This window comes from Antedon bifida, chromosome 9 (assembly GCF_963402885.1).
Source record: "Antedon bifida chromosome 9, ecAntBifi1.1, whole genome shotgun sequence".
NCBI classification, from domain to species: Eukaryota; Metazoa; Echinodermata; class Crinoidea; order Comatulida; family Antedonidae; genus Antedon; species Antedon bifida.
Genome location: NC_136234.1, coordinates 13,316,235 through 13,343,267, shown reverse-complemented (window position 1 = coordinate 13,343,267; position 27,033 = coordinate 13,316,235). Strand labels below are relative to the sequence as shown.

General features: G+C 36.3%; 2 protein-coding genes and 1 pseudogene across 2 annotated transcripts in view; all 3 read left to right on the top strand.

Annotated features, from left to right (window-relative positions):
- LOC144852148 (uncharacterized) overlaps positions 1 to 27,033 on the top strand; it is an 83,994-nt gene that overhangs the window by 941 nt on the left and 56,020 nt on the right. Inside the window, exons 2-14 of the mRNA XM_078709893.1 lie at positions 8,231 to 8,406; positions 8,782 to 8,867; positions 9,299 to 9,465; positions 10,702 to 10,811; positions 11,345 to 11,454; positions 12,085 to 12,187; positions 12,564 to 12,650; positions 13,511 to 13,653; positions 14,235 to 14,344; positions 15,035 to 15,204; positions 15,712 to 15,818; positions 16,234 to 16,375; positions 17,026 to 17,109. Coding sequence (XP_078566019.1) covers positions 8,231 to 8,406; positions 8,782 to 8,867; positions 9,299 to 9,465; positions 10,702 to 10,811; positions 11,345 to 11,454; positions 12,085 to 12,187; positions 12,564 to 12,650; positions 13,511 to 13,653; positions 14,235 to 14,344; positions 15,035 to 15,204; positions 15,712 to 15,818; positions 16,234 to 16,375; positions 17,026 to 17,109 — 1,595 coding nt within the window. The remainder of the gene's footprint in view (positions 1 to 8,230; positions 8,407 to 8,781; positions 8,868 to 9,298; positions 9,466 to 10,701; positions 10,812 to 11,344; positions 11,455 to 12,084; positions 12,188 to 12,563; positions 12,651 to 13,510; positions 13,654 to 14,234; positions 14,345 to 15,034; positions 15,205 to 15,711; positions 15,819 to 16,233; positions 16,376 to 17,025; positions 17,110 to 27,033) is intronic.
- LOC144852153 (uncharacterized) lies at positions 1,276 to 2,821 on the top strand. Its single transcript, XM_078709899.1, has one exon. The coding sequence runs from the start codon at positions 1,282 to 1,284 to the stop codon at positions 2,812 to 2,814; it is 1,533 nt and encodes a 510-aa protein (XP_078566025.1). The 5' UTR covers positions 1,276 to 1,281; the 3' UTR covers positions 2,815 to 2,821.
- Positions 2,958 to 4,886, top strand: LOC144852286 (uncharacterized; annotated as a pseudogene).

Here is a 27,033-nt window from a genome sequence, read left to right as displayed (position 1 = left end):
TTTGTCCATCATCATCATCATAAAATAACAACAGAAATTCTTCTTGAAGATTGACAATTATTAGTACAATAATAAATAAATATACAATATAATATATTATGTACACACACATAATTGCACAAAAAATATATGTAAAAAAGACTAGTTATTAAAATTGAATAGGATTCAGGAAATTAAAATAGTTTAAAACAGCATGGTTGGCATGATGTGAATAGTACAAGGGTTAAGGCCCATTTACACTAGGACGATAATGATCGATGATAAATAAATAGATAAGCATGCATTTTTCTTACATAAAACAAAAGAATTTAGAAAGGTTTTCGTTCTAGAATTATAGAATGCGCATTCATGCTATCTTTGATAAAAATAATGTTTTAAAAAATCCAATCAAATGACGTCATGATCAATAAAACAAAAACATTTGTCACGATATTATTGCTCTTACTAATCATGCCGTCATTTGATTGGACGTGTGAAAATATAATGTTCATCAAAGGAAGCATAGATTGTTCCTAAATAGTTCTAGAACAAAAACTTTTTAGATTTCTTTTGTTTTATGTATGAACAATGCATATTTGTTTATTTATCGCTGATCGTTATCGTCCTAGTGTAAATGGGCCTTTAGGCGAGCTTTACTCACCATCACATTATGTTTACTCGCCATTGGCTAGAAGGATATTTTTTCCCCATGCGATTCCTGTATTGTCAATATAGAAGAAGTACAATTTTTTTTTAATAGCTGTGGAAACATAGCATTATTCAGATCATATTAGTCTATATCGTGCCTAGCTTACCTGGATAAACCAACATAAGCCTCTCTCTCCGACGAGAGGTAAACATTACGAAAAGAAGAACATTAATAACATTAATTTTCCCACACCCCCGTCGGATAATGGACCAGTCCGCCACCAGTACGCCCTCAAGTGAGACACGCCCACTTATCATCGTCATCATTTCTTTTCGTAACGTCGTTGTGTACGAACGTCTTTGGAATACATTCCTGGAATTCCTGAGGAATTAACAATAAAGACTTACAGTAGACTAGAAGAGAAGAATAGAAAGAAAACGAAGCTAAGTGTAGTATCACATTACGTGTAGCACTTTGTAGCTAGATCGTTATCTTGTAATTTGATACGTTTAAAATCGTTACTCTTGGCTAGTTGCCAAGAGTTAAAATTAATAGCGTTGTAAGCCGTTATCCAGGGTACCACCTGGATAGAAATACTGGAACATCTTTGTGGTTTGATTAGGTAGTGGGTAGAAGTAGGTTGCTAGTTCGCCATGCCTAAGCAGGAGTGTGTTAAATGTAGGGGTCCCCGCTCTACCGTGAAGTGGGACCGCCACTTGGAGTGCATAAATTGCCGCACGTGTTCCGAGTTGTCGCCGTGCGATGTTTGTGTCCGCTGGACACCGTCCAAGTTTAAATCGCTCCCTAAGCCTAGAGAGCGCACGGAAACTGTACCACCCCCGGAGGTGAGTACCGCCGATACGGCAGGCCCTCCTGCCGCTGCGCCGGAAGTTAGTCTTCCAGATATGCCTGCCTCGGCTGCGGCCTCTGCGGTCCCGGGGGTGAATGAGGTTTCCCCGGCGCTACTGCAAGCCATTGTTGCAGCCGTGAGAGCTCTGCCGAGGGATGAGCCTGAGGTACCCTCTCAGAATAGACCTCCTCCCCATATTCCATACATTGATGTTGGCCCACAGCAGACCTCGTTTTTCGATGGTTCGTCCGTCCAGCAAAGGGACTACGATAGTGACAGGACGATGGTCTCGCTCTCTGACGATGATAGAGATAGCTTAAGAGAGCAGGCCGGGCCAGGGGAGGAAGGTCTGCAGGCGCTAGTAATGCGGACGGTCCCCGACGTGCTGTCCTTTCTCGGCGTCGATTTCACGTATCGTGAGCCCAAGCATACTCCTTCATCTAAGCGGTATTCTACTTTTGGCGTGCGCACGCCCTTTAAGAAGGTGTCATCGTGCCCGGTTACGCCTCTCGACCCGGAACTTGTGGAACGGGTAGAGCTGATCGCTAAGGAGCCCAAGATACGTAGGCCTATGCCTTATAACCTATCATCGGCTTTTCCGGTGCCGCAGAAACAATTTGATCTGTACATCGCGGCGCCGAGCGTCCCGGAGTCAGCGAAGGAGCGGGTCCGCGAGGACCAGAATCTGGACCCGTCCAGGACTAACTATTTGAAGCCTTCGGAATCCCGGACGGAGGACGTCCTCACGTCCGTCGACAGGGCCGCACGCGAGACGCTTAGAGCCGCCTCTATGGCCGGGTACTTGCTATCCTTTCTGGCTGATCCAGAACATCCGCCCCAGGGCGATTCGGACGTGATAGCTTTACTACAACAGATCATGGGCCTGGTTGTTGATCAACAGGCAACGATCTCCTTATCTGCGGCCGCGGCCCGTCGTATTAACGTCTTGGGTGCAACTGACATCGCACCGACCGATTTCCGTAGATTTACTACATCTGACTCCTTCGGGGCGCGGGACTTGTTCTTTGGCTCTTTCTCGCAAAAGGAGGATAAATGGGCTCGTGAGAGGGAAGCTCGTCGGGAAACGAGATCGCGCTTCCCGCAAAAACGCCGGGCCAGCAATTCGCGCCCAAGGACAGCCGCACGACCGCCGCCTGTCCCCGCTGCTCCTCAGCAGATGCAGCCTCCCCCGCCGCCACCGGCTCAGCCTGCGCTAAGAGATCAGGCTTCTACATCCAGACAGGCTTCACACCCCCCTCGCGGAATGCGAAATAGGGGTGGCAGAGGCGCCACCCACAGGGGTGGTCGCCGCTATTATAATGTGAAGCGCCGGTGACGGCCCGGGGACGCCCGTCCCTCCAGGCGAGGGCGGGCAGGTGGGGGGTCGCTTAAAACGGTTTTCACGGGTTTGGGAGACCCTCACAAAAGACAGATGGGTACTCTCCACCGTGACACACGGGTATCGTATCGAATTTTCGAGCCCTCCAATGAGCGGAGGTGCCCGACACACGAGGATTCCGTCAGAGCCGAAAAAGAGTCAAGCGCTCATGACGGGCCTCGAAGCACTGCTCCAGAAAGGAGCCGTAGTGCACGTTCAAAAAGAACACCTTACGATCCCGGGACACGAATCCACCGTTTTCCTCGCCCAGAAAAAATCTGGCGACTGGCGACCCATCCTAAACCTCAAAAGTCTGAACAAGCGGTACATCCGGCCCCGCAGGTTCAGGATGGAGACTATCTCATCTATCCTGTTGGGGCTAAGACGAGGGGACTGGGCAGCCACAATAGACTTGAAAGACGCCTACTTTCACGTGCCTATTGCGCAAGAACACCAGAGTTGGCTGCGCTTCCGCATTCACGATCAGGTATACCAATTCGTTGCTCTGCCGTTCGGCCTCTCAACGGCCCCACGAGTGTTTACTCGTCTAGTGAGAACCCTGGCGGCGTTCTTTCATCAACACGGCATCAGAATTTTCATGTACTTAGACGATTGGTTGATCGTGGCCCAGTCCAGGGACCAGCTGTTAAGCAGCTTATCCTTTGTCCGCCTCGTGACGGAACAAGCAGGGTTCATAATAAACGAGGAGAAGTCATGTCTTCTTCCCTCTCAGAACCCTCTGTATCTCGGAGCCCAAATAAATTTGGTTACGGGCCGTGCGTGCCCATCCATCGAGCGTGTGGCCAAGGCAAGAACTGCAGTGCTACATCTTATCAATGCTCAGGCTCCGACGGCGTACGACTGGCTACGCACCTTAGGGTCACTGGCCAGCTTCGTCGCCCTCGTTCCGTTCTGCCGGTTAAGGATGCGGCCTCTACATCTGCACCTTCTGGCAGCGTACCGCCCGAAATCGGACCCTCTATACAAAGTGGTTCCAACGAATGCGTTCATTATCTCGCATCTCGAATGGTGGCTAGTGGAAGACAGGTTACTTGTGGGCACACCTATACAAAGGTCAATTCCGGAGGTCCGTGTGGAAACGGACGCATCCGAAGTAGGCTGGGGCGGTCACATACCGTCTCCAGACATTCGCGTCTCCGGCCTTTGGTCGCCCGAGGAGACGCGCGCCCACATCAACCTGCTCGAACTTTGGGCAGTCGAGCGCTCGTTGGAGGCTCTTCTTCCCCATCTGGCAAATCGCCATGTTCTCGTCAATTCCGACAACACAACCGTCGTGGCATACATAAACAGGCAAGGGGGCACACGGTCTCCCACGCTATGTTGCCACACGTGGACGTTGCTAATGTGGTGTATAAAACACAACATCCAACTATCAGCGGCCCACATTGCGGGCCGTCTGAACATAGTGGCGGACGCACTGTCCCGCCCATTTTTACGTCCTACGGAATGGCGTCTCCTTCCAATAATCGCCACCCAAATATTCAACCACTTTGGGCGGCCCCATGTAGATCTGTTTGCGACGTCAGGCAACACGCAGCTCCCGACGTTTTGCAGTCGATACCGGGATGCACATGCGTGGGCGGTGGATGCCCTGTCCATACCATGGGACAACCTTTGGGCATATGCTTTTCCACCGATTTCAATACTACCACTGGTCCTGACGCACATTCAGCGCCATCAATGCCGAGTCCTACTAATAGCGCCATATTGGCCCAGGCAGCCGTGGTTTCCACTGCTACTAAGCCTTCTGTACGATCAGCCGTTACGTCTTCCGATACGGAAGGACTTGCTGATGCAGGGCCGAGCTCGGTTTGCCCTACCGAACCTCAAATCCCTCGACCTGACTGTATGGCCATTGTCAGGGATCGCTTCAGAGACTCAGGCATTCCAGATGGCCCGGCCGCCCTCGCGGCGAAATCCCGACGGGAATCCACTCTTGCTGTCTACAATAGCCGATTAAAGCATTTTTTCAAATGGTGCAAGCGCCAAAAGACTAACCCTATGAAAGTGACTTTAGGCCAGGTCTGCGCCTTTCTGCATTACCTGTTTGAGTCAGGTCTGCAGGTTCGCACCGTATCCGGCTATCGGTCTGCCTTGGGTGCAGTAATTCCGACCTTTAAAGACGGCTCGACCATCTCTTCATCCCCTGCAATTTCAAGTTTGCTTCGCGGGATGTTTCGAGAACGGCCTCCTACTAAGGCCTTGATTCCACGTTGGGACGTCAATGTCGTCCTAGCCGCTCTTATGCGCCCACCCTTCGAGCCCCTGAGTAGGGCATCGCTTTACAACCTGTCTCTCAAAACTGCCTTTTTGATTGCACTAGCCTCGTGCAAGCGCAGAGGTGAACTGCACGCTCTATCTCTGGAGCCAGGGCACGTCAGGTTTGAACGGGGTGGCGCTCGGCTAGTGTTTAGGAAAGATTTTCTTGCAAAATCTCAGACATTGAACTTCTCGCCGCCGACTGTGTTTGTTCCCACCATTGCTGCTTATTCAGGGGTTGAGGAAGACAAACTTTGGTGCCCAGTGCGAGCACTAAAGTTCTACATCAAACGCACAGAGTCCATTCGGGTCTCAGCGTCACACCTGTTCATATCGACAGTGTCACCTTTTCGACCGGCTGCGCGGTCGACACTTGCAAACTGGGTCGTGGCAGCCATCCGGGCTGGCTACGACTCCACAAATACGCCTCCTCCGGCACATATGCACCAAGTGCGTGGCATAGCCGCTTCATGGGCGCTGTTTGCTGGGGTGCCTCTCCCTGACATCCTGCAAGCGGCATGGTGGCGATCGCAGTCCACCTTCACATCCCACTACCTGTCGGATACCTCCACTCACCAGTCTTCGGTGGCGGCTTCAATCTTGAAGCCCAGACACTAGGTACGTATAAGAATGTTTACCTTGCCTCCCGCCTCCGACTAGACTCTAGTCCGGTGCTACACTGGCTTATGTTGGTTTATCCAGGTAAGCTAGGCACGATATAGACTACACAAACCAACAGTGGTGTTGGTAGTCTATGAGTGCCGCTTACCTGGATAAACGCCCTCCCTACCGTCCCCTCAGGCAAGTGGTCTTGAGAAATGATGACGATGATAAGTGGGCGTGTCTCACTTGAGGGCGTACTGGTGGCGGACTGGTCCATTATCCGACGGGGGTGTGGGAAAATTAATGTTATTAATGTTCTTCTTTTCGTAATGTTTACCTCTCGTCGGAGAGAGAGGCTTATGTTGGTTTATCCAGGTAAGCGGCACTCATAGACTACCAACACCACTGTTGGTTTGTGTATTTAGCATACACCACATAAAGCTTGATATTCTGACGCAAGTTTCACAACCCGGATTGCTGAACACTCTTGCACAATGGGTGCATTTTTTTTGTAAAGCTCGAGAAAGTAAATTAGCGTCAATAGTTCTGCAGAATGGTGCACAGTCATTGTTATAACGCACTAATTTAATTTTGTAAAGATAAATTAATATCGCAATCTTATGTTTATTGCCTGTAACTGTAGATTCTAAAGTGCTTATTCAATGGGTCTATTAAAACTTGTATTCTTATCCTCGTATCCCATGGTAACCATGACACATTGAGCAGTGTACAATTTCAAGCCTAATAATGTTATTGTTAGTTTACTTTTTAATTAACTTTTTTTCATAACATGTATACAAATTTATTGGATTCTAAGAATAGATCCTACAGTAGTATTGTGTGATAAACTCAAGTATCAAAACCAATTAATCTTTATGCCTGTATTATAGTCTTTTTTTCCTTTTACTAGACTAGTTCTATTTGACTTTTGCTTATTAGATATAATTTGACTCCTTAGTTGCAATATTGACAGTACTTTGGCGGTCATTGGAAAATACTTTTAATAATAATTGCGGTGTGCCAAATAACATTTTCAAAAGCTGATGAGAATTGTATCCCATGGAATTACACTTTCGAGCGGTGGTCTAAATAAATGTACTTTTAACATAACCCCCACCCCCTCTACCACAAAAACAATTGTTTATTTAATCAAATCAACTTTTATTCCATAAGATTTTAAAATAGTACAAGTACAGTACAAAAGTTATGGAGAAGGGAACTCAAAATAAGCAAAGCTTTTAAGCAGAGTAATATTTGTATTATTATTTTATACAATTGTAGGGCAAGTGTCATAGGTCATTATATATAATAACATTAAATTAAACCAATGTAAAGTACAAAGTTTGATCAGATCCATATTGCTACAGTACTAAACTAAATGATGGAATTGATAATGAAAAATGTACTGAGAATGTTGAAAACAGCCCTAGAATTAGAGGTGTTATGAGGTATTGAGAATGATTGGAATTGAGATGAAAAATTGAGATGAACAACATCATAATTTAATAATTTGTTCTAATTTAGTTTCTCTAGTCTTACAACCATGGAAACCGAATCTTATAACCCATGACATTTGGAAGAATCAATAATTTGATTGTTGATATTTAATTGAAGAAGATAAAATATAGTCAATATTGATGTTTTTACCAGTGATAAGATGCTTGACATTTACTGAATGCAATATCGCTACTTTGGGTCATAATAAAGAAAACTGATCTAAAAAATGGAATTTCATATCTTACAGTATTGTAATATTGATCAATACAAAATGTCATACCTGTAGTTTTGAACAGAAATAATAAACTTGTATAGTTTTCTAATTTAACTAACTATTTATGGCTAGCTTCAAATAGGTTATTCCTAGCTATTAACTGCATATTTTTATACATAAGATCTTTAAATTTATTGTCCACATGCTGAGCCAAAATTTGAACAAAAAATTAACAAAGTAGTAGTGAGCTTACAGTACAGTATAGTATACCTGATAGTGGGCTTATATGTACCTGAGAAGGCTTTGATACAAAAAAGTTAAAGGTTCCTAGAGCATCTCTACCATAATGCACTAATCCATCCACCAAGTGCACCCTCACATGGGCACAGCCCAATGTACCACTGTCATCATTTCTCTTTGTAATGCGAGAACTGAAAAAAATACATGTTAAGGCCAATTTACAATAGACTAGTAGTAACGGTAAGCGGAAAACCGCATGCCTGTTCTCATAGAATCTGTATCTATAATGAGCTTTTTTTCCGCTCAACCGCCTATCCACTTCGCGTTTTGTGTAAACAGAATAAAAAATGAAACAAAAAAGTAACAATAGATTCATTAGGACTATATTTTTGTTTTCAACTTTACCGCTTACGATACCGCTCATCTGTGTAAATTGGCCTTTAGCCTATAAGCTCATTCCAATCTACCACATGGTTTCAAAGCCTCTACTTCTTGTACGGTTCACAATATTTTGAAATCATGCAAGGTTTATCTTTTTAGGAGAAGTTCTTGGTAGTTTGTGCAAAAGATTTGGTGTGGAGACATATGTGTCTTCAAAAGACCTCGTTACAGACGGCATCAGGAAAAACTTGGAAAGAATTTCATTGACGGAATCTGATGTTGAAGAAAAAAGACAAGCTGAGACATTGGCCAACAAACTGACAGCATCCAATGAGGTACTTTATTTTATTGTCTGTCTGTCTGGCATGTGATACTGTTTTTTGTCCACCCAAATAGAAATTATTGTAAATTGGAAAGTGGGTATGATTTTCCAAGAATTTTATTTAAATATTGGAAATATATATAAAGTTCACATACATACAATTTGTATACCAGATTACTCGAAATATCAGCAAACTTGGGAGACTTGGAGGTTTAGAATTACAAGCAAATGTCCATCAATGATGGAAAAGGCAATCCTATTGGTACAAATCTGGTTCGGTACAGTATTACTCGCATGCAGAGAAAGTCGCATATTGGACAGAATCCTGACAACAAATTCATTTCATATGTCTTTATATATTTAAACAGCTTGAATGTTTGATTTTTAGGAAAATGGAGGGTCATTGGCGGGGACATCGGCAGAACAAATATTTCATGACACCGCTGGTTGGAAAAATCTTGAAACATGGATGAAGTAAGTAACTAAAGCTCTGTCTACACTAACAAACTTTATGTGACAAAAAAATGTGATGTATATATGGACACGATGATGTCATATCACTACCATATTTGGGCACCACACTTTTGTCAAAACTAGTTTGTAGAGCTTCACTTATCTTGCAGTATTGTGCAGACAAAACATTTCTATTTATTTTTCATACCAATTATTATCGATCAATAGTTTTTCCTTGTTTCATATTTTGTGTGTTTGTGTGTTTATTTTGTGTGTCTGTCAAAAATCCACTGTATTCCTATCAATTTTTGTTGGCACTTTTTGTTATTTTCTGATTTATATTCTTTTCTCATGTTTTCTGTAACGCATTTTTAATGTACATTTACTCAAATATTATATTAGAAATTCTTGCCTGTAGCTGAGCTTTAATACGTATTTTGTGTTTATCTTAGATGTCTGCAATGTGTGGTCGAAGGTTGTGGAATACACTTTGCATCACAGATAAACCAAGATCTACTAGACTTGATATTCCAGGCGCTTGTTCACACAAATCGTTTTGTTAGAGAGACTGGATTTCAAGTGTGTGCTGCTTTTGTCAGCTGCACAGAAGTCAATGACCGTACGTAAAAATGGGAGAAACGAGGTCAAGGGTGGGATTTGGAGGGAGGAGAGGGGAGGAATTTTCGTATGATTATCCTTAAATAACCCCTGACTTACAGAACAAATTAGGCAAAGTAGCAGGTCCAATTAACTAATTAATTATCCTTGATGCAGACGTATAAAAAGAAATACATATTCAGAAAGCAAACAACATTAAATTACAGTAGAATCCATCCTATTAAGGGGACATAGTAGGTTCCTTTCATGTGAAAAGGACAAGAGGAAATATATGGCCCCCAATATATATGTTTAAGGACTGTGGCTAACTCCTATTAAGGGGACATCCCTATTAGCAGGACCCTTTCTCGTAAAAAGGGAAAATATATGGGCCCCAATTATGTGTTTTAAGACTCTGGCCAACTCCTATTAAAGCTTGGTTCCCACTAGAACGTAACGCAAGGACGTAAACGCAACGCAAGCGTTTTAACCAATGACAAGCGAAGTTATAGACAGTTAGCAATCACAAGCGAATAAGCCATCGCTTGTGATTGGTCAATTCACTTGCGTTGCGTTACGTCCTTGCGTTGCGTCGCTAGTGGGAACCACGCTTAAGGGGACATCCCTATTAGAAAGAAACTTTGTTGGGTACTGAATGTGCGTCCACTGTAGACATGTTGAATTGTCAGCATAGAAAAGAAATCCATCCAAGACTGAAACTCTTCATAATTACCTCAACATCCTTGACATTGACAAACTTTTGTTACTGAGTTTTATCTTTCTATCTATTCTATTATAACTTGCGTGTCTTATTTCAATACAGCATAAAAGCTCTTTTGTACGTGATGCGTTGACAACGAACATAAAATAATTATGTGTGTGGGCGGATGAGATGATATGAAAGACTAGTATTGTTAATGTCAATATATTTTGCTTTATGATTGAAACACAGCGGTTTTAATAATTATTGTCAATTTCTAATATAATTTTCCTACAGACAGTATTTTCAAATATAAGTAGGAAATCATGTAATTTTTAATTATTTAAATATTAATAATAGTTTAAATTAAATATATTTTTCTTTAGTAATTGGCACTACAAAAATATGTAGCTTTGGTTTTACTTTTGCTTTAGTATTCATTCAAGCAAATTCTTCAATTCAATCAAGCAGTTCTTGCAAATTAGAAAACAATTATTTTTGATACTTTAATTTATTTTTACATTTTAAATTAATAATTAATTTAAGTTTGTGTTCTAGATAATGAGGAGTCGATGGAAATTTCTGGAGAAGATAGTAACCCAATGATCTACTTTGGGGAACAGTTTACTCAACATTTATCCAATGGACTTGCAGATAACTGGAGTCAGGTAAGATTGTTTATTAATTTAATAGTTTATTTTGCATTTATATTGTTCACTTTATGATTTGAAATCATTGCTATAAAGAATTTGCATAAAACTAGTTCAAACTAGTAATTTGCATATATTCTCAGGTGGTGATTATTGATTTTGCCTGATGTAAAATGGTCGAGTCTAGCTTACCCTTAAATACTGTTTGGAACGTTTAAAGTTTCCGACTCAGCATACCCACTTCTGTTGCTTCGGTTCCATCAGGGTCCGTGTACTCAGAGTCAAGATTCTGGGGCTAGTAGAACTCGATCTTTTTCTTTATCTTTTTTGTTATTTCTTCTTTCTCTGCTCATCTTGACATGGAGGTGTATTCACCATCTTTATATGTATATTCAATTGTTAATTGATTTTTAAAAGATGGCTGTATTTTAAGTATAATTGTTGACAGATCAGATAGTCGATGTGTGTGTCTATTACGAGCTCATTGTTGTTTAGTTTTTGATTTACTCAACAAACGAGCTCATCAATTAGTGTGTTATTGTTTTTTCCAGGTTAGACTAGCAGCCTCAGTTGCCACTCGGAAGTTTCTTTTGAATCTGCCAGCTCAAGAAGCTAGAGAGAAATTTTATCCGTCCCTTTTGCCAAGAATGTGTCTAAATAGGTGAGTCCAATACTGACTTCACGTCAGTGAATCTCTATAATTTTTGTTGATCAAAGTTAGAGTCATAAAAAAAAGGAGTCTCTAAACTATTGTAATCACATGTCACATTTTGATTTTTAATATAATAAGTTATGACAAGAAATATTTTATTATCATTGAATAATCATTTAATTATTTTTCTTACTTCATTAAATGATGCTTTTATTGATATTCTACAAATTAAGAAACAGTGATTTATTATCAATTATTTTTATTCAACAATCAGTAACGTAAAATAACCTGAAATGCTACATTTGGTTACGTCGTAGAGTTCGTGTAATGTGAAAAATCTCATGTGACTGAAATGCGTAATAATATCAGAATATTTTTTCATAGACTCTCTTCTCCCAGAGGTGATCTGGTGTGTGTGCATGCCCAGTCCGACTTTACAAATTTACATTTTTTCAGCCTAAGTAATAGCTTCCGCATTGATACTGTTTTGTAATGATTCGGTCCTCTGGACTATAACTATGGGACTTCATTAAAAATAAATATTACTTTTAATGTAAAATCCCAGGGACTTATAACAGTATCATCTATATATTATAAGCTTTGGTTATTAATAATGAATGTTGTTTGATTTATTATCAGATATTATGTTGCTGAGGGAGTAAGAATATATTCTCAAGAGACTTGGAGACAAGTGACTCATTCCGAAGGAAAACAACTAGTGGGAAGATACATTAAAGAAGTGGTAATGAGTCTAGTTCCCATTATTTGTGAAACTGAAGTATAGGCCTATCTAAGTATTGTTGTTGTGCTAAATAATTATATTAATAACAATAATTTACACTTATAGCGCATAATAAAATGAAATATTAAGAAAAGAAAAAAGAGCCTTAATGTACAATCACTAGATGGAAAATATAGTACGGCGTGTAGCCAAGTATGAACCAGGTCAAAGTTCATGTTGACGTGCAACTAATAAGCAGGTTTGATTTCACACAGGCGGGGCAAACATACTGTAGTTATTATTTTCTTGCGTAGGTTGCGTCGCTACTGGGAACCATGCTTACAAATTTGTTTGATATAATTAAAAATAATATTTTAATCATTTTGTTGTTGTTCAGGTTATGTATTACATAGCACAGACATTAGCTGATAACCATGCTGTACGAGAGGCGGCCTGTGCATGTATTGCCGAGCTAGGCTCAAAGGTATGTTATCTGAAAAGCCCTTTTTTAGCAGAACTGTGGCACGTTAGTCTGATATACAAAGAGTTATATGCTAACAATATTACTCTGACATTTTGCGAAAATTGTCATAATTGTGAACTACTGTACTTTAAAGATGTATCGTCCCCAAAAATCATGAAAAATAAAGATTTTTAAAATCGGACTTTGAATAGGCCATTTTGCAGTTTTAATGAAGTTGTTCACTTCCATAAGAAAAAAACGGGGGGAAAAAATTATTTCACCTATAAAAAGACAAAATAAACAGTTAAATTACCCAAAAACTCATTGTCTTCCAGACAATTTGACCATTTTTTGCTTTAAATTACATTTTTCTCAGGTAAATACATTTTTTTCAGACCCAATTTTTTGTGAGAGTGAATAACTATTATGTGACATTAAAATAACATATTCAAAAAAAAAATGTTAAAAAAATATTTTTTTAGGGCGACAATATATCTTTAAAGATATTTGGCACAAAACTGTAAATCAAACACTCCAACCAGAAAGTGGATTAAACATAATACTGTCTGTCCTTTGTATTTATCATTAAACTGAGTGCTGTTTGGTAGGCTCAGCTAATCATGAATGACCCTGATAAAAGCTGTTGTCTTTTTTAGTAGACTTCATCACTCTCCTGATCGTGGGAGTAGCCTAAACGCATTTTCCACCTTTGCCACCATTTGAAAGTGAGAGGTACAACCATTGTTGTCGTGCTCTGTTGATGCTTTCGTAATTTATCCCGATATTTTATTTACAGTTGTCCACTAGTTTCAGAGAGTTGTCACTATAGAAATGTATCCGTCCATCCATTATTATTATTGTTTGAATATTATGCACTGTAGATTGATAAAGAAGTGGTGAGACCTCACGTAGAAGAACTTCTAAAAGCTCTTTTGGACTGCTTCAGAGATGAGAGCTGGCCTGTGAGGGATGCTGCCTGCATTGCTTGTGGAAACTTCATATTGTGTTTTCCAGAGGAATCAAAGTATGTCTTATTACCACCGCCAAGGAGGTTTTAAAATCCCCTCTGTTTACTTGTCTGTTTTAATAGCAAGTTACGTTAAAACTACTGAACGGATTTTAAATTTCTACCTTAAAGACTTAAGAGATAAACAGCCAATAGTTATGTGATTAAGCAGTTTTCTTTAAAAATGTGCTCAAACTTCAGATCATCATCATACAATATTTGGAATAACTTGCTCATACAATCTATAATTATAGACAAAATAATGCATTATTACTAAATTATTGCACATTAAAACCATGAATGTGCATATTTTTGCATGTTCATTGCGCAAGGTACATAATTGTTAACTCCATTAAATTTTTGACAGGATCCAATGGCCGTATTCACCATTCACACTGTGGCTAAGGGAAACTTAAGTGAATACAATTTAAGGGCAATTCATTGAGTTATCTCACTTAAGTGTGACTGGTGAATACGGCCATTGATCACAATTATGTATCCGTTTTCACTTTTATCCCTGGTGGTGGTTGTTCTTTATTATTAATTCAATATTAACTATTTTAGTCTGTTTTGTTACTTACTTTAAATTAATTTTGCAGGTCATCTATGGATGCTCTATATCCCCTGTTCTTTGGAAATCTTGCTGATAACATTCCGTCTGTAAGACAAGGAGCTGCTGTTGCTCTTGGAAATGTTGCCAAAGCTTATGGTTAGTATGAAATACATTTATAGAATGTTTATCTTTTGTACGACTGAACTGGCAAAAATGCCTTTTTTCCCAATTTTATTATAATTAATACAAAATGATAAATAAAATAAAATTCCATATATTTCTACAAAAATACATAAAGCAATATTGTTTACCATCTAATAATAAACTGATCACTGTACCATTGTGAAGAAATTGTCTGCACAATTGAAAACATTCAAACACTAAAAGAAGAGAAAAAAGACATGAATAGAATACTCCAACAGATACACGTTCCTCATAGTGAGACAGATGTTGGAAATAATCATGATTTCATCCTCAAAGCCAATGATAATGATGAATAAATACAATATATGAAATAATAAAATGTTTTGTACACTAATAAAAAGTTAAATAAAATCGGTAACAAGAGAGTAGAATATGTTAAAAAACTCATCTGGGTAAAAATAAATGAATGAACAATTATAAAAGAAAAAAACTAACAATGTATAAGTAAATAAATCAATTGAAAGAAAATAGCATAGTTTGATCTTTACTTTCCTTTCATATCTGTTTGTTTTGTGTTTGTGAACAATTTGAATAAATAATTAAAATAAATTCAATTGATTTAATGTTTACAGCTAAAGAAATACATTTTCAACGCTATCTATCAATAGAATTATTACGAATTGGTTTCTTTTTCTATTTTAGGAGAAGATGCAATAAAGATTTTATTTGAAAAGATCAAAGAAGGCATAGCAGGTCTTGAGCAGCAAGCAGAGTCATCAGCTAGGTACAGTAGTCTGGATAAAGACCCAGCAACCTTTGGTGTTGTCAAACGTCTTAGAGACAATGATATGGAGTTACATTCAAATAAACAGGTGAGAATTCCCCATAGTGATAATATCAAACTACTACAGTGTAAACTAGGTGATAGCTAAGTGAGGCGAAGAGGGAAGGACTCCTCAAAAAGTTCACAAATATTTAGTATATAAAAAGAATATCATAAAATATTACGAAGGACATAATAAAGCATATATTTGTTTAAAATGGCAAAGTGAATAATGTCTGTGTTGGCTGCAAACTGGTATACCTTATTGGCTGATGTGATTCAGTCTTATTCAATGGTCCCTCTCCCTGGTGGAATGCTTTTTGAGCTGTAATTTTGTTTAATTCTCAAGTTATGATATTGAGTGTGTTTATATACTTTTACACATAAACCTTAACTTCTTGAGTTTTGTGAAGAGAAAACACACACAATCCCACTGTCCTTAGTACAAATCCTAGCTCTATCACAATACTATAATATTTCATGTAACAGTTTAAAATCCTGTGTTACAATTTAGCAGCGCTTGTGTGGGAATTTATATATTTTTTGTTTTGTTTAGATGTATTCATGTGGGTCATTGGCCCCAAAGATGGGCAGAGGCAGCAAAGGAGGTTGTATGGATCACCAGTTTAGAAGACCAAGTGAACCATGGGAAGCGTGCGATGGGTAAGTCAATATAGTATGTAGGGACCATGTTCTACTGCAGTAATTAAATTTTGTTTTGCAATTATTTAGCAGCTTTTACAGTTTATTGCAGCTACTGCTTCATAAACTTTTACTGAAGTATACTAAAATCATACTTTATTTTAGAAAAAAATTGTAGTTGCTGCAGTAACAGCAGTAGAATATTTTTTCGTAATCCTTAAGCTCTGTCTACACTATCAAACTAGTCTGACAAAAAAAGTGTGATGTGCCCAAATATGGTAGTGATATTCCAAATATGTTAGTGATATGACATCATCATGTCCATCAGTGTAGACAGAGCTTTAGTCAAAGGACACTATAACAATATTCTGGTTATATTATATATATATTTAGAATTAAAATAATATTGTATTTATATCTTGATATCTTCCTTCAGGTGCATATATCTACTGTCCGAAATTTCATTAATAAAGTCAATGGAGGAAACTGTTTCAGATTTATTGCCATCTGTTGCCGAGTGTGGCAGGAAACAAAGCTACACGCAGCATGTGTGTCTGTTAGAGACCATTTGTAAACAGGTGAATATTTAAATAAGGAGACACCTTCGGGACCAAACAAAGTTTCCCTTTTAACATATAATTTTCCATGTTAGTTTAGCAGGAGTGTGTCCCTTCATTTACAGACATGTCTCAATATGATTTCTACTGTAGTTGTAATGTGGTGCAAAACCAGTTTGTTACTATTAACAAATTGCTGTTCTGAGGTTGAGTATAAAGACCCAAATGTTCAATAGTTTAAGGTATTATTAGAACCAGCATGTTTATAATACAGTACTATATCCCTTTTACACCGCCGAGCTTAGAACAAACCTGTGTCGTGTCCGAATAAATTTTCATTTCACAATGATTTTTGCAAAATACCAACCCTTGTAAATGTTCTAGATTAATCAAAATATCGCCCTCTCACGTCATGAAGAGACACCCTAGTAACGGTCTGCTCATTAGACCTTCTACAAGTATACGGGTTCGTTGGGGTTGACTTGATGCTGAATACATTCTGCATCATATACCAGGGTGGTTCAGCGACCAGTTTAGGTACCTATCATTAAATTTACACACAGACCAGACAACATTCAGAGACAAACACATAAAAAAATTCAACTTATCAACATTTATTATTTATACAAGTACAATTTTTAATGGTCTGGTATATTTCATTATTTACACAGCTACCAGTCATAGCCAAAAATATAGATAAGAGAAGATTTAAATCACATTTGGATAAATTCTTTGATCCTTTATTCTATGCCTTGGTGAGTATACACTCTTTTTGTACAGTATTTCAATATTAATTCAAGACTAATTTTAAACTGTTTTTCAACTGAGATGGCTGTTCTATTGAATTTGCTTTTCAACGAGGTGAACATTCAATCAGGTTACAAAGACTATGCGCGAATCCTCAGATGGAAAACGTTGTGAGCTATAATGCTGACTTTCCCTTAAAAGATCAATAAAAGGCCAATTGATGGGTGTTTGTTTTCCATTGATAAATTATTAGCAGTGATGAACAGACCTGACGCCCCTGGTTTAGGAACGCTAAGTGGCCCTCCAACACTGAAGACATCAGGCGTTTTTAGCCTTTTTAAACATTTTTAAATTCCTGTTTCTTTTCCCTGGGCCCTACTCAGGAGCCCATGTAAACTCTGGGGCCCCTGGGTTTATCCAGTGAGCGCTCATAGCCGTTAAGCCACTGTTTATTGGTGAGATCAATAATATTTTTAGGTAATTGTAACTTAACCTTTAAAGCAAAACTGTTGTCAAATGTCAAATTAACCATTTCATCTTGTTAGCAAGGTTTCGACCAACAAATATGTGCAAAATCACTGAATTGTTGCTATTTGCATTACATTGAATTCTACCCTGGCCTTAAACTGAAACCAGTGTACAAATTTGTCATTAAAGTGGTTTGAAGAAAGGGAGGGATGTGAAGGGGTTCAGTATATCTATACTGAGTCCAGTGAGACTCATTCAATAGTTAATTATTTTAACAACTTTTGATACACTATCAGCCACTGCTATCTTTCGTGGTCTGTTTGAGATTATACAAATGCTTTGATAATCTTGTTTCAGAGTTAACTTGCTTCTGTAAATGTCCATCTTATAACAACCATTTTTATCAAACAAGTTTATAAAACCATCATTTGATATTATAATGTTTTCCTCGTTATCCACTGCCACACCAAAAGGTCCTATGATCGTAAGTGTTCCTTTGATTTTTTTTGCTATTTTTTCATTTTCATCAAAAATTATTACTCTGTTATTATGCCAGGAACAAACAATCAGATGTCCATCTTTAGTCAAAGTTATATGATACGGTCCTTTCATTTTAATTTCTTCTGAACCAATCTTCCCTAAGAGATCACCATTATTGATATTGAACTTATAAACACAATTAGCATTAGCATCAGATACATACAAGACTCCATTTTCCTTGTTAACTGTCAAGCCAAATGGACATGTTAATGTTCCTTCACCAAATTTGCGAATTTCGTGAAACTCATTATCACATAATATGATGCGATTTGTGGAAGTACTAAATACCATTCTACCATCACTCATTTGATGCATTGTCCGTACATTATGTGCCATCTCTTTTTTGCCTTTATATGAACCCGATTGGTCAAATTTTAATAACTCTTTGCTCTCACTTGATACTAATATACATCCATCCATGTCTACTGCAACATCCATGATGTAAGACTTATTTTGATGGTCTTTATACTGTCCAATGTTATCAATGGTATACACAAGTCCAAGAGGTTCCACCTTAATATTCACTGGAGATCCTTTAACCTGATAACCTCCAGCACTGAACTTCATCTGCCAATCACCTTCACTATGACATATACCTTTTATTGTTTCCTCTCCTCTTCCCTGATGTTTAAACTTAGTGGTAGATACTTGATCAGATTCAGAAATCGAAAAAATAGCTGTAATCACGCCCTCTTTGAGACTTGATACTTTAACTTTAAATGGTTGTCCTTTTGCGGCAGTAAATTGTTTGTCTGATTCTGCAATTGTGTAATCGGTATTAACAATTAACACTTCACCAATGTCATCTTGGTTTATCAAATCATTTATATGTGTAGATGGAATAAAATTAGGTGCAACACATCTTTCATCAAATGATTGATGAATACCACAAACCTTATCTTTGACATCAATGATATTTGTCTTGTAGTTTGCAAGAGTGTTAGATTCATCTGGTTTGTTTTGTATTAAATTGACTGATTTAATTTTAGTATTCACCTGATCTCTCTTTGCATCCAAATCATCAATTTGACCAGCGATATCTTCATCCATGGTTTTTTGCTTTTCTTCCAGTTCAAAAATTAATTTCTTACTTTTTTCTTGAACCGCTTTGATAAGTTTCTTCTCCTGAACCTCAATAGCTTTTTTGCATATCTCTGCTTGATTTGTAAAGTAAGATGATCTCTTACTAATTAAATCAAATGTTTCCTCCAAATCCTTTTTAACTTCCTCAGCTATTTTGAGTACTTCAGCTGTTTCTTGATTAAAATTACAAATAGCATACTTCATTTTAATCATTTCATGTTTTTGCTGACAATCCACAAAATGTTCACATTCTGTGCAAGCAGCTTTCTTGCAAGTTGAACAGAAGAACTCTAATTCTAGATTATGAGTAGAACACATCTGTATCACTTGGTTAGAAGCCATCTAGAAAAATAGATGTGTTATTTATTATATAAACACATTTCGAAACTTTAATTAGGTTATCCACTCTCTGTAAATAATAATAAAGTTAAATTTAATATAACGAAAAATGCCTCTAAGCGCTGAAAAATGTACGGGTTTGGCTTCCATAGGTGTTTATTAAAAAAAGTATTGAATTAAAAAAAAATTGTTACTTAACTGTATCTGGGCAGATTATGACCCAAAGGGATGTTGAGATGGCAATGAAAGTAAACCACCATTAGCCGGTGAATCACATGATTAAACCACACCTTCATATTGTGAAATATGTCAGCCTACTTGAAAATTACAGCCAGAAGAAGCTACTTTTTCATACTACTATTACTAGTATAATATTACTTAAGAATCAGATTCTACAAAAAATGCACTTACTTACTGTAACGCAGCTTTTTCGACTTTAGAACTAGAAAAGAAAATTTATAGACGCCTACAACAGCCTTATCATTGTGACTATTTATTGACTGGTTTTTATTAAGCACATCTGTATATTCGTCTATTGTTATTATTTAAATTGATAAGATACATTTTCAATACATTGGAGCTGTATACACAATATTTTCGTCATGGTTGACAGGTTCCCTTTGAAGTTATCTGAACAACAACAATGCATGTCAATAGATATTAATTTTAAAGATTAAGATATTTCTTACAGTCAGAAGCTTTATTTTAATTTAAAACCAGCTAGCTAGAAAGTCAATATTATAGCCACAGGCCTCTGCTACATTGCTTTGCTAAACAATATACAAGGCTTTGAAGAAATTTAGATAGAGTTTATTCAAAAACATTCAAGAAAATTCATTTATATTGAGAGTGGAAAACTAATTCACAGTGATCCCAAAACTTCAATCCTTATTTTTAATATTTGTAAAACAATCATAATTTGTAGTATATAATAAAATGCTATATGAACAATAGCAATTTAATGACATGCATTATGATTTGAAGAACTAACTAACTTGTGTGATTGCTGAATATTAAAAACTAACTAACCTGTGTGATTGCTGAATATTAAAAAACTAACTAACCTGTGTGATTGCTGAATATTAAAAACTAACTAACCTGTGTGATTGCTGAATATTAAAAACTAACTAACCTGTGTGATTGCTGAATATTAAAAACTAACTAACCTGTGTGATTGCTGAATATTAAAAACTAACTAACCTGTGTGATTGCTGAATATTAAAAACTAACTAACCTGTGTGATTGCTGAATATTAAAAACTAACTAACCTGTGTGATTGCTGAATATTAAAAACTAACTAACCTGTGTGATTGCTGAATATTAAAAACTAACTAACCTGTGTGATTGCTGAATATTAAAAACTAACTAACCTGTGTGATTGCTGAATATTAAAAACTAACTAACCTGTGTGATTGCTGAATATTAAAAACTAACTAACCTGTGTGATTGCTGAATATTTTTATAATTAATATGTTTCCTGTAATGTATTTCCTAATCACTTTTTGATAACAAGACAAAGGATAATAAAATGATAATTTTTAAAAAGAAGATTGAAACAGTATTGTATAATTGGAATGAGCTTAGTTATCAAGTTAAACTAATTGTGTTCTACTCAAGCGTTTAATATTATTAACAAGTTGATTTCCGATCAGTCAACAACATTTCGTGGCAAAAATTCTCAAAATGTTTACATAAATCTGAATGTGCATTAGAGCGCCTTAATTGCACCATCACTTTTCCGTTAGGAAGAGCTAATATAGTTCCAAATGACACGTAAATGATGCATAATTAACCAATCAAATTGTAAGAATACAATCAGGTGTGTTATATTATAGTATCTGTTAATGGCAATGAGTTCAGTTAACCAGTCTACAGATTTGCCATTGCTGAAGGTTCTGTCGTATTTCTTGATTTTTAAAAATATCAGTTGTGACTCTCATGGTCCATTGAAAAGAAGAAGTTTGATGTATCTATATTAAATCCATTGAGTTATTCAGTCAATTAGGTGCAATACATCTTCCGTCAAATGATTGATGAATAACAAAAACCTTATCTTTAACATCAATGATATTTGTCTTATAGTTCGCAAGAGTGTTAGGTTCTTTTGGTTAAAAGTATCAATAGCCTTCTTCATTTTAATCATTTTCACATTCTGTGCAAGCAGCTTTCTTGCAAGTTGAACAGAAGAACTCTAATTCTAGATTATGAGTAGAACACATCTGTACCACCATGTTAGAAGCCATCTAGAAAATACAATAAAATATCTTGTTACTCATCACAATTACTAGTATAGTAGTATCTACTTTTCCATGTAGGCTTTGCGGTAAAAAGTAGCCTATAACTTAATTAATAATATCTATTCCTAAAAATGCAAATAAAAAAATGTGTAAATGACGACCGATGTTGCTATAATCAGATCCCAACACTGAATTATTGTTAATTTTGATAAAAGTTTAGGTGACTAACTACGTAATTGTAACATCAAATTTGACAATATCAAATTAGAGAATGGTACAGGTCATGGTATAACAGTTTCAATGTGTATAATTTCTTTTACACAAATACACGTTTTTATAATTATAAAATTGTATTAATTGAAATCATATACATTTATTCTTTAAAATATTTATGTAAATTGATGTAAAGACTACTGCATGTTTAACATTAAAAAAGATAGAGGTATGCCTTTCACACCGACTAGCAAAAAGTAATTACAGAAAAAAGTTTTACTGTACTTACCTATGTTTTAATACGTTGTTCTTGAACAAGAAAAAGAGAGTTTATGGACACAATCTCGACCTGGTACAAAGTTGCTATAATCTTTTATCTTATTTGTTTACTCAGCAGTCAATACATAACACAATAAATGGTAAAGTGTTTAGAAATGTAGACCAGAAAAAGTTACATTATAATTTTCAAGAAATTCATTGATATTTTGAAAAATGGAAAATACCTATTATATTAAATATAAATTTATCATTAATTTTTGCATTTTACTAGAGGTGTAATTTTTCCGTCTTGTTTAGTGTTGGCGTAGTGATTTAAAAACAGGTAAATTTTATTGTTGTACTTTAATCTTTTATGTGCTTTACAATGTTTATTCAAGAGGTTAACAAGTTTTCTAACCATTTTAACACAACAACATTTGTCCTACAAACTTGATTAAATATATCTGCTGTTTGGGTACACTGATCACAGGGTCCTGAGTTCAAATCCTGTCAGGTGGAAGGTTTTTTTTTCTCATGACAGAACAACTTCACTCCCATACACTTGTTATAAGACTTTGTTTGTGTAGAGCATCTTGTGTATTATGTTTGTCTTTGTGATTATTTAAAGGGGAGCCTGCTTTATAAGCTGCTAGCCTAACAACTATCTGGCCTCTCCAAACTGTCATTAGATAAATAAACTTAATTAAATTAATTATGGAAAATGTTTTGCTCCAACTATTTTAGACATTAAATGTAGTAATACCAACATCTCAAATCATATTTTTGATATCTCTAAAACAATCATACTTGGTTGGAGTACATTTATCATATAATAAAATGTTACATTGTGCAATAAACAATATCAATTTAATAGCGAAATGAAGTAGTAAATATTTGGTTAAATATTGACCCTTGCCTTATATAGAAAAAACAACAACAAAGGATTCCATTATAAGTAATAAAAAATGATATTGTTAAAAAATAATATTTCAACAGTAATGTATAATATTTGGAATGTTAGAATATACTGTATACTTATATTTCAACATTAATACATATAGTGCTCATTCTATGATAAGCTCATAAATCAGTGGCACTGTTATGACATTTGGTGAAATAAAAAGTCTTAAATTGTAGCTGATTGTAGTCATCCACATTTTTAATGTTACTCAGCTAATTGTTCCAGATTATTAGTCCAGCTGCAAGAAAACGAGCAGTCAGAAAAATGTCTGGGATAGTCAGATTGATATCACTAGGTCTTGAATGTGTACTGTGAGCTACAGAATGGAAAGTAAATATCTATAATAGTATTAATCTATGGCAATACGATGTAAATCTGCCGGACATTTAGGTCGTCATAATCAAACAAGTTTATTTTCAAGTTCTTGGTCAGGATATGATTTGCTGTCTTTCTGTTGATTGTTGTTTTTTCCCTCCTTTTTCTATCTTGTTATGTCCCTGTCCATACGTCCTGTATTTTGAATTCTGATATTTTAAATTGTATTAGTCCGACGTATTACCTGTGTCTGTAAATAGGCTGGCCCGCCACAAGATTTCTATCTTCTTGGGCACTGCCTACTTCCTTTTATTGATATCTGTATACTTTTTAATCATCAATTTTTTCATTCTTGACTCGTTATATATTTTACTGGAATTTATTATGTTTACCTCATTTTCTTGAAGGAAGAAATAAATATTAAGTTGAATTGAGTTGAATTAGTGAAGCTACTATGTTTTTTGTATTTAGTTTTTAAAGTGCTCCTTTATGTCCATTGAATTTGGAGATGTATGGGATAGAGTTTGGTATCTAAATTAAATCCTGTGAATTTAATAGTTAATTGTTTTAACATCTTTTGATGTGATATCGGTCACAGCTATTTTTCGTGGTCTGTTTGAGATTACACAGATGCTAGAATATGCAATTTTCCAAGTTGTTTTTTTTTGAAAAATTACTTTGTTAAAACAACCATTTTTATCAAACAATCTGACTCCAAATTGATCTGATACTATGATGTTTTCCTCTTTATCCACTGCCACACCACAAGGAAAACTAAATCCTCCTATTTTTTCATTTTCACCAATAATTAGTATTTTGTTTCTTAGTGTATCACATGCAATCAGATGCCCATCTTTTCTTAAAGTTATATGACATGGTTCTCTCATTTTAATTTCTTCTGATCCAATCTCTCCTAACAGATCACCATTGGTAATATCAAATTTATAAACACAGTGAGCATTACAATCAGAGACATACAAGACTTCATTTTCCTTGTTAACTGTCAAACCAAATGGATATTTTAATGTTCCTTTACCAAATTTGCGCATTTCTTGAAACTTGTCATCAGATAATACAACACAATTGGTATCATCACTGAATACCATTCTACCATCACTCATTTGATGCATTGTCCGTACATTTTGAGTCATCTCTTTTTTGCCCTTAAATGATCCTGATTGGTCAAATTTTAATAACTCTTTGCTATCACTTGATACTAAAATACATCCATCCATGTCTACTGCAACATCCATGATATTATACTTATTTTGATGCCATTATCTTCATCTTCCAATCACCTTGATGATTGATGATTACTGCCTCTCCGCTGAAAAGTCTGCCGACATTTCCGCTAGTATTATAAATATATGTACATGTACATATTTTATGACGTCATAAATTTGTGTTTGTAAAATTGAGAATATGTTATTAAATTAGGGTTCGTAATTCAGGATTTTTCAGACGAAATGTAATCATATTAATTTACCTGTTAATTATGTAAACTTGTGGTTTTTGGCTCGAATTTTCGACCTAAAGTGAATAACTTTAATATTACTTTGATATGGCCAATTTAAATTTAGAATATTTTGACTTTCATTTTTTGTGTTTCAAGGGACAATACATCTTTAATTAAATAATCAAAATTTACTAGAATTATTTTTTCATTAAAATAATCATATAATCTAATAGTATCCCTATTTTAAGTCTAAAAAGGGCCAATCTGGGAAAAAATTAGAAACAAGTGTTTCTCAACTGATTTGAGTTATATAGGTTCTATATATCCACCAAAAAAAAGTTCCAGCTCATCTGGCCTGGGGAAAGCCGCAATTTTGGATTTTTAAAATGGCCGCCATAAAATACATATTTTTGCTCATATATCAGCTTCCACATCATGTATGGATATGATTTTGGTGGCAAAGTATATGTTTTGAGGGTCAATGAATCCAAATACAGCATTTTGAAGTTTACTGAATGTCCGCCATCTTGTTTTTCAAAATGGCCGCCATAAAATACAGATTTGTACTCATCTCAACTTCTACATCGTGTATGAACGTGATTTTAGTGACAAAGTGTAGTTGTGAGTGTCAAGAAATCGAAAACAGCATTTTCGTAATTCACTCAATGGCCGCCATTTTGTTTTTCAAAATGGCCACCATAAAAATACAGATTTTTGCTCTTATCTCAGCTTCCACATAATGTATGGAAGTGATTTTGGTGGCAATGTATATATTTTGAGGGTCAAGGATTTCAATTACAGCATTTTTTTGAAGTTCACTTAATGGCCATCATTTTGTTTTTCAAAATGGCCGCCATAAAATACAGGTTTTGCTAATTTCGTAGCTCATATACATAATGAAGACATGATTTTGATAACTAAGTCTATGTTTTGATTGTTACAGAATAAAAAATCAGCATTCTAAAATACAGAGTCGGAAAGTGATCAGATCTTCTTATTCCATTTAGGACCAAACTTCTTGAGATTTCTTGACCCTCAAAACATAAACATTGCCACCAAAATCACTTCCATGCATGATGTAGAAGCTGAGGTACGAGGACAAATCTGTAAATTTTATGGCAGCCATTTTGAAAAACAAAATGGCGGGCATTAGGTGAACTTTAAAATACTATATTTGAATTCCTTGACCTTCAAAACATATACTTTTCTACCAAAATTACGTTCATATGATGTAGAAGCTGAGATATGAGGAAAAATCTGTAAATGTTATAGCAGCCATTTTGATTTTCAAAATGGCGGCCATTGGGTGAAATTCAAATTAATGCTGTATTTGGATTCCTTGACCGTCAAAACCTACATTTTGCCACCAAAATCATGTCTATACATGATGTAGAAGCTGAGATAAGCACAAATCTGTATTTTAAGGCGGCCATTTTGAAAAACAAGATAGCGGTCATTGAGTGAACTTCAAAATGCTGTATTTAGATTCCTTGACCCTCAAAACATACACTTTGCCACCAAAATCATTTCCATGCATGATGTAAAAGAGGAGATATGAGCAAAAACCTGTATTTTATGGTGGCCATTTTGAAAATCCAAAATGGCGGCTTTCCCCAGGCCAGATGAGCTGGAACTTTTTTTTGGTGGATATATAAACCCCATATGACAAATCAGTTGAGAAACACTTGTTTCTAATTTTTTCCCAGAGAAAGTGTAAAATGGGGATACTATAAGGTAATTATTAAACTTATTCAATAGTTAATTATTTTAACATCCTTTGATGTGCAATCGGTCATGGCTACAGTATCTTTCGTGGTCTGTTTGAGATAAGCAAATTTCCAAGTATTTTTTCTTTTGTAAATTTCTTTGTTAAAACAGCCATTTGTATCAAACAATCGTACCCCAAATTCATCTGATATTATAATATTTTTGTCTGTATCTATTGCCACACCACAAGGAAAATTAAACTTTAGGAATCCCTGAATTTTTCTTGCTTTTTTTTTCATTTTCATCAAAAATTAATACTCTCTGGTTTAGCGTATCACAAACAATCAGTGTTCAT

Coding starts and splice junctions, on each gene's coding strand:
- LOC144852153 (XM_078709899.1), top strand. CDS start 1,282: ATGCCTAAGCAGGAGTGTGTTAAATGTAGGGGTCCCCGCTCTACCGTG.